The sequence below is a fragment of the Bolinopsis microptera genome, chromosome 7 (assembly GCF_026151205.1).
Source record: "Bolinopsis microptera isolate Bmic1 chromosome 7, MBARI_Bmic_1.0, whole genome shotgun sequence".
Taxonomy (NCBI): domain Eukaryota; kingdom Metazoa; phylum Ctenophora; class Tentaculata; order Lobata; family Bolinopsidae; genus Bolinopsis; species Bolinopsis microptera.
The window spans coordinates 8320850-8329919 of NC_087078.1; the positions used below are offsets into that span (position 1 = coordinate 8320850).

Here is a 9070-nt window from a genome sequence, read left to right on the forward strand (position 1 = left end):
TAGAGGTATTAGACTAATAATGGTGATAAATCTCAGGGGTGATAAATCTCAGGGGCAAAGAAATAAATTATCCTAATGATGTGCACAGTTTATATAAAGTTAAATATAATATATTTAATATAATATATTTAATATAATATATTTATATAATATATATATATGGTTACATTACTTTACTTAAATATAAAGTTTAATGACTCTTATCGTTTTATAAATTCCGCGCACGCGGCATGAGTCCTAATTCTATAATAGTCAAGGGATCAATGGTTTGGAATACTGATTGTTAGAATATTCCGTTATCACAGATTGTACTTTGCGAAACAAAATCTTTACCGAACCAACTCTATAATTCCCTATGGAAAACGTTTCGAAAAGTTTCTTTTCGTCATCATAGAATCAGAACTAAGGTAATGAAATTGCCAAAACTTCTACTCGCTCAATATTATTTACTAAATAATAAATATATATTATACAATAACCATAGTGAAGATAGCTTACTAAGCACCATTTTCTTTACTTAACAAACTAAGCACCATTTTCTTTCCTTAACACAACCATTTCTGAATCCTCAAAATTCCTTTGAGCTGCTAAGATAATTTCTATTATGTGTGTCAACGTCATATTTAATTACAATTATTTGAGGACTGAAACGGTAATTTACTACGGACAATACAATATGTCCTCTGTCAATAATCAACAGTCACTGATAATTTGTTGTAGCTGAACAATTTAAGCAATTACCATCAGTTACAAATTCGTTTCTCCCTTGTTTTGTCAACATTGTTGTCTAGTAGGGCACCGTTTAAACTTTAAAACAACATTATTCAACCTCGTCATCTATCTATTTAACAGAACCCCTCGATTCTCACCAGGGTGGTGATTATCAGGGTTGTGAAAATAGGGATCATACTTATGTGATCTAGCTAGCTTTGTAGTCACACTGTAGTGCCAGTAATTAAAGGCCGCAAAGTAGAAACGGGACCTAAATGAGTGAATAATGATATATCGTTTAAACATTCAATATTTTCAGTTCATTGCATTTCATTACAATATTTATATATTTTTGTTGCAACATATGCCAGCATCCACAGGGGGCTTTCATGGAAACATTATCAATCACAAAGTTACGATGCGATTTTGCAATTACGATTTTGCTACACGAGCCTTGAAAATCCTTTTTGCGTTTAATTACTTAGGGCAGAAATTTTATTATATCGACTTATGATCTGGTGACTTTTCTAGAGACCATACCTTACGAGACATATTTAAAAGGTACGAAATGCGGTGGCTTTCGGAAAAAAATCCCATATTTACGTTCCCAAATCATTTAGTTCACCGGAATTATGTCGAATAGTATGGCTTTGATTGAATTCTCTGCCTCACCAGAGCACTTAAAAGCAATTTAATTTTAAAGGATTTCTTCGATCAAATTAATCAAACAGGCAACGCATGTCTATGTACTAAGTGCACGTGTACAGACCTTTAATGTGCGTTGTCTTCATTTGTCACGGAGTTTTCGAGTCCTAATTACTCACATTGATGCCGGGTTTCTTGACCACTAGCAGCACCACACACAGTACTATTACAAGTAGGATCACCACTGCTGAGATTGCTCCTCCTATTATGAAAACTCTTCGTCTTCTCTGTCGTTGTATTTCCGCCGCGTCTTGTGGCTGAAGAGTAGATTTTTTAATTTGGGTAAATGCATCTTCGTTTTTAATGATACTGTTATGTCAATGATGATTATTAACATTTTATTCACTAGTCTAGGTTACCATCCATGTTTTTTCGCTATTTTTGGCATCGAAGATCCTAATTTCTCGCATACTCATAGATGGCGAGAACGGCAATGACCGCCACTACGATTATATTTATATAATCGTTTATTTATATAATCGTATGTTTATATAATCGTATATTTATATAATCGTAAAAAAGTAGCTCCTTCTAACTGGTAAAGTGTTTCGCAACAAGATCCCCTCAACTAACCGACCTACTTACGCACAATATAATCGTCCGACCACTCTAAAATATAAACACCTGTACACACGCGAGAGCGGCCTGTTTAATGGACTGCTCAGCTGCACTAAGCCGGTTATCTCCTCAACCACTTTGACAATAACTTTAAGGCTGATGTTGCATGCGGTCGATACGACTATTGTTGATGGTCCATGCGTGTCGGGGATGTTGTGCAGGAGTGTGATATTAAAGATTTAAAGCTGTTAAATGGTCATTTGCTAAAGTGACAAGTTGTGTCCCTAGTCTGGGTAGCCTAGCAGTTTAGATAGCTTTTTATTGGCATCACTGATGTTATGTGTGTAAATCATTTATTGCATTTAAATGGCATTTTATCTGCGCTTTATGCTCGTCTGGGTTAATAACAGATTATAGACTTATTTCTGCACTGCAATGATTAAAGGCCACCTATGATCTATAAATTACACTAAATTACAGTATCATACAGTGATGCTGCATCACTGATGCAATATTTAAACGTCTGATCTTTAGCTGCTAATCCTTTGTCAGTGATAAATAAACTTTCTGCGCTGCCCAATATGTGGCATTATTATTACTGTTATTTTTATGGAGCAAACTTGCCACCTAGGTCAAGGATCATTATATGTATACTACTGGATGTTTAGGCAATGTGCTAGGATATGGGACATACCCAACCACTCCCTCTATCCTGATTCCTGAAGTGGTGTTAACTAATTAACTGGCATACTCTTCTTCATTAATTGGCGTTATGCTATTTTTGGTATTTCCTAGTTTCCACGGGGCCTTATCTTTTATCCTCTCAGTGTTATTACATATGTGTACCTGATCAGAGGTGGGTAGAACAACGTAATCCTTCCCTTTGTTTGGGAACCTGACTCTATCAGACAGTTTATCTTCTCCTGTCTCCTCCTCCTGCTCCTCTTCTTTTAGACGTTCCATTGCTCTGAGTGGACGGTTAATACTTAATAAGTTAAATCAGGTGGTATGATGACATTTAAGACTTAAAATGCTGCGAAACATAGCGAATACTATTTTAAAGTTCACGACATCAAAGAAGGTCACGCAAAACAAACTAAAGAGAGTCCAGGGGTGTAGGAAGCGGGGGGGCAGGGGGGGCCATCGCCCCCCCATGAAATCTGGGCAAGTGGCCAAAAAGGGCCAACTTTTTAATTTAGGTTTCTAAACATTTTTGGAAAAACAATTTTCCCGAAAATTTTCCAAGTCAAAAAATGTTTAACTCAAAAATTTTCTAAGTCAAAAATTTTCTAAGTTTTCTTGGAAACTACTTTTGTTCATGTTTCATGCTACCCTGATCATTATGAGTCAAACATATTTTTTTCGGTTTTCGAAGTTCGATATACGAATTTGGACTCGATGGTTCCCCTTTGTAATGCGATCTCGGAAGGCAGGCCTCCCCTTCGCAATACGAGCTCATAAGCGGGAGCTCTGCTTTCAGAGGTACGTATCGAGAATGACTCGGACCGAAAATTTTCTAAGTCAAAAATTTTTAAAGTTTTCTTGGAAACTACTTTTGTTCATGTTTCATGCTACCCTGATCATTATGAGCCAACAATATTTTTTTCGGTTTTCGAGGTTCGATATACGAATTTGGACTCGAGGGTTCCCCTTTGTAATGGGATCTCGGAAGGCTGGCCTCCCCTTCGCAATACGAGATCGGAAGCGGGAGCTCTGCTTTCAGAGGTACGTATCGAGAATGACTCGGACCGAAAATTTTCTAAGTCAAAAATTTTTAAAGTTTTCTTGGAAACTACTTTTGTTCATGTTTCATGCTACCCTGATCATTATGAGCCAACAATATTTTTTTCGGTTTTCGAGGTTCGATATACGAATTTGGACTCGAGGGTTCCCCTTTGTAATGGGATCTCGGAAGGCTGGCCTCCCCTTCGCAATACGAGATCGGAAGCGGGAGCTCTGCTTTCAGAGGTACGTATCGAGAATGACTCGGACCGAAAATTTTCTAAGTCAAAAATTTTTAAAGTTTTCTTGGAAACTACTTTTGTTCATGTTTCATGCTACCCTGATCATTATGAGCCAACAATATTTTTTTCGGTTTTCGAGGTTCGATATACGAATTTGGACTCGAGGGTTCCCCTTTGTAATGGGATCTCGGAAGGCTGGCCTCCCCTTCGCAATACGAGATCGGAAGCGGGAGCTCTGCTTTCAGAGGTACGTATCGAGAATGACTCGGACCGAAAATTTTCTAAGTCAAAAATTTTTAAAGTTTTCTTGGAAACTACTTTTGTTCATGTTTCATGCTACCCTGATCATTATGAGCCAACAATATTTTTTTCGGTTTTCGAGGTTCGATATACGAATTTGGACTCGAGGGTTCCCCTTTGTAATGGGATCTCGGAAGGCTGGCCTCCCCTTCGCAATACGATATCGGAAGCGGGAGCTAAGCTTTCAGAGGTACGTTTCGAGAATGACTTGGACCGAAAATTTTCGAAGTCAAAAATTTTCAAAGTTTTCTTGGAAACTACTTTTGTTGCTATACTACCCTGATCATTCTGAGCCGAAAATATTTTTTTCGGTTTTTTTGAAGTACCTACATTTGGAAGGTTGTGGAAGTGACACTGATTGGTTTCATATACTAATTATAGAAAACGTGATATTTGGTCCTCAGATTTAAAGGAAAATGCGCAATATGACGTGGAGAACTGAAAAAAATCGCGATTTGTCGTGAGGCCCCCGAAATTAAGGCTTTGGTGCGAAGCGCCAAAAAATTTATGCTGTGGCGCGAAGCGCCAAAAAATATTTAGAATTTGGCCCCCTCATGAAGAAAATCATTCCTACACCCCTGGAAGAGAGAGAAACGGAGATTTAACATTAAATGGCATGTTTGGAAATAAAAGGGGTTTTGGAAATATTATACGGCGTATTGATGTTACAGAAACTGTAAAATAACATGTGTTAAAGGTTTTCAGTTGATTAAATTCTATCACATTCATTCTTTGACATATTGTCGAAAACAGCGGCAAAATTGCGTACCTCCTGGTCTTAACAAGTACAAGAGTACCTAGTGGCTTAATTGATGCAATTCAACTGCGATAGTGAAGTCCCGACCGTAGGCACGGGTTCCACTAGTCCAGTATAATTACACTGCTGGTTACAATACAATTAAATAATTAATGTGAAAGATCTTTTTTGATTTAGAAAACTTGTGGTGCAGAAAGGAAGGCATTTGCTTTGGACCGTTCCTATTGCGTTACATTTGTATGCATGTATTCAAGGCACTGTCTTCAGATTGCTAATTTAATACTTTTTCAAAGTCCACGATATCAAAGGAAGTCATAAAAAAATCGCAAAGAGAAAACTGGGCGCTGTTCTACTAAAATTGATATTTTTCAACTCTGCTGTGAAAATTGAAAAATAATAACCGTAAACTTGAAAAGACTACACTTCTACCACACTCTCAATGAGTCACAGCTTGAGACAGCTTCTTTCAAATTCATAGAAAGCCTTGAAACTATTTTGCATTGTAAAACAAATAAGTAAGTTAAACTCAACTTATACGATCGATTGAAAGCTGGACGGTGCAGGCGGTTCTAATGACCAATTAAAACATATAAAATAATAGTGAATAAATAATCCCTCTGTTCACCAGTTCACTGTTCAGGGCACTGCACACTACATGGTTCATGTTTAGTATGAACTCACCCCAATACAACACTTTAATAGCCTAAAATGAAATCAAACCAAAATATTGCGAAAACTATGAAGTTTTGTGAGCTCATATGGAGCGAAAACAAGAAAAGCTAGTGCAAGGTGGTATGCATAAACATTCACCATCTTTAAAAACCGCACACATACCACAGCCACAACACACATCAATCATCATCACTCGACTGGCTTGTCTTTTGAGTGAATTGTCCCCGATCATATGAAATGCAGTTTATCCGGTTCCATTTCTCTTTTCTTCACCAGTTCGTGAACCAGGAGCCTGTCCTGAGATCGTTCTTCTTCGGAGCGATCTGGTCTCACATACACTTTGTTGAAAGTCGCTGAGTGGCGCAGCTACTTGTCTTGACATAGTACTTGATGGACAGCGCTGTGACTTGATAACGAAACCTTGACTGGGCGCTTCGAATTCTTTTTACGAATCTTTCTTACTCTGGTAGCCTGCAGAGTCTCCTGGAATACCTCCTGTACCCGCTCTTAGTCTTCAACATTCTCGTCCTTCTGTTCTGGCAGTCCAAATAATACAACGTTCCTGCTCCGATCCTCCTCCTGGACGACGGACTTGACCAATTTCTTCAGTGTAGCCGGATCTGCAAACCATCAGTCTGGCAGACCATAACGTTCTCCGCAGCAGCTTCACTGTATGACTTGAACTGTTCTTTCAAGTTGCTCTCTACTGAAGATTTGACCACAGTCTTTACTGCGTTGAGCTGCTTTTCCTTGTTGTCGATAATCTGCTCCTGTAAGCCATGATTACCCAAGTCTGATTCTCAATTAGCTGGCTCTTGATGGAGCTCAGCTCAGCCTTCAGCAGTTTCATTTTTTCCGCCTGAAACCGAACAAAGTGGAACGATTCAGAAAACAATAATGCCCAAGTGTTCTTAATCGCACGTTTACACACTGCTGACGTCACGTCAATTGGAGCAGTGCACCCGACTTGTTTCAATTTCCATCGCTTTAGCCTTTAGGTATCCAAGCAGAACATTTCCCGAGCAGATCCTCCAACTCCTTGTCGTTAGCAGTAGCCATGGCTTAAACTAGGCTAGATAAGCAAGCTGATAAGAGACAACAAAATTACAAACGAATGCAATTAGTGTATGGCGTGAACTGTAAACTAGGCGAGATAAGCAAGAAAAACTAGGCGAGATAAGCAAGAATCCGAAACAGAAAAGTTTGAAATGCTGAGTAAGTGAATGGTTTAACGCTTGAACGCGTGACATATTGCCTTATCTAAAAGTCTGAAACAGCAAACACAACTAAACTCAGATCTGCTTTTGGAAGTCATGCTGTAAATACCCGTTTACTGTATTTCAATAGAAGGTTTGGGAGATTAAGTCACCGTGCCATTCGAAACCATCCAGATTTCAGTGTTACGTAGCGTAATATAAATACTTAGTTCATGGTGGCTTCCAGTGTTACCACGTAGACTGTATTATGTAAATCAGATAACTCAATTCTTTATTATGAGTTTAAATCTTGATTTCTATGTTGGCAGTCGATAAGCACATTGTCAAGAAACACATTTTCGACAATTCATAAAAGTATGATTATGAATGGGGAATGAAGCTTATGAATTTCAACTTAAACCAAATTGTTTTTGATCATGCGTATAAATATATATGCATTAAGTATTTTTTGGTATCCTGCTAGCGTCTCTCTGGCCTCTAGTGTGATCAATTGTAGTTTGATAACCGAACTTAGATAATATGATTTTTCATTGGAATATGTTTAAATGAAATCGAGAGTCGAAAAACTTAAGGTTGATATCAATTTTGAGGTCGAACAATATAACTATTTTTTCAGTACGGTGGTTCTTGCCTCACGTTGTAGGCCAGCTTTCGTCACGGTACATTTATTAAATGAAATGAAGATGAGGGTCACGACGTGAGACAAGGTAGTTCCAATTAGTCAACGAAGTTTCAATTTGTCGACATTTAATACCATCTTATGCAATTCAATAAGCTTTTTATAAGCCACTTAAACATAAGTTAAATATATATATTATATAAGCATCTGATATCTACCGCATATCGGCAACTTAAGTTTCTCTCTGAGGTATAATTTGCACACGCGAACACTACATGAAACAATCAGTCAATCGCGGGAAATAAATATCTTGTGATCTCTGAACTAGAACTGTTTACTGTACTATAGAACCAACTAGAAATAAAAGTTGATAAATTCCATAAATTTGTTATATCATTTTATCTCTTAAACTTTCCTTTTTCTCCAAGCTTTAGGCTTTATCTACAATTTTGCTTAATTCAGCCGACGTCATAGTTCATATGGGAACTGACAAGGCATGACTCCTCAACACCTCGTTATAAATTGGTGGGTAAGATGATCTACATTTAATCCCAAATTCTGCCCACCTGGCTTAAAATTCTAATTCTGAGTGGTATAGCCTGGTCCAGTAAACAATTTGATCCACCCAAAATATATACTTTTTTTGCATTACCGCCCGTTGGGCCTGCTGTTAATTTGTTCTCATCTAATCAAATGGCTACCTCTGAACTATTCAATCGTTTGGAAAGGTTTGTCGACATTTGCTACTGCATTATAATTAAGCTTCTGTCGTTAAATACTCGACTTCGAAAGAATTCAATATTTTGATGAAGCAACCTAATAACGTTATTACAACTTTACGATGTGTAACTGTAACTTAGAATGCTTACTCCCGCGGAAACGTAAGTTTGTAAGTTTTATTGTTCAGATAATAATTGAGGTGGAATAATTCAGGTGTAAAGTTTCTCTCGCTCACTACCAGTGTTCACATATAATATTGTCCGTTGACCGATCCAAACGGTGTCCCCTAAAATCATTAGTGGTTACTGCGGAACCACGTCGGAGGGGCGGTCGGGCTTACCTTCATTAATAATTCCATCTTTAATGTTACCCTCTTGAGACTTATTACGTTTATTTATCTTTCGTTAAAGGTACGTGCATGTGAATTGTAAAACTTTAACGTTTACTTTAGTGTTGAGTAGGGGTGCAGGGCTCTGTTCTCTCGTATAATTCATTGTTTTACTAATTACAGTCCGTTTCTAATTTATTACTTTTTTCAGATATTTTATAGCTGTAGCTGTTTTCTTATATTACCACATCTTTGATTTTATTAACTTAAGAGGAATTCTACAATTTTAGCGTAACATTGACAATCAACGTCGACAACCTATAACAACATTAGGCAGATTAAATTTGTACATTTCTAAATCTAGTGAGGAATAAATGAGCCAGAGAGGTTCCTGAATCCATCAGCTGTTGTTGGATGTATTCTCGTGAGTTCCGTGAGGCTATAAATCCTCATCAGCATTCAGCAGTGATATTTAATAATGTGAAGCGTTATTTATTACTTGGTCAATGCTATATAAGG

The 9070-nt window shown here is 37.6% G+C and overlaps 1 protein-coding gene across 1 annotated transcript in view; it reads right to left on the bottom strand.

Annotated features, from left to right (window-relative positions):
- LOC134817743 (uncharacterized) overlaps positions 1-9070 on the bottom strand; it is a 93665-nt gene that overhangs the window by 16330 nt on the left and 68265 nt on the right. Inside the window, exons 2-3 of the mRNA XM_063826990.1 lie at positions 2821-2941; positions 1536-1673 (exon numbers count right to left, since the gene is read on the bottom strand). Coding sequence (XP_063683060.1) covers positions 1536-1673; positions 2821-2937 — 255 coding nt within the window. The 5' untranslated portion in view covers positions 2938-2941. The remainder of the gene's footprint in view (positions 1-1535; positions 1674-2820; positions 2942-9070) is intronic.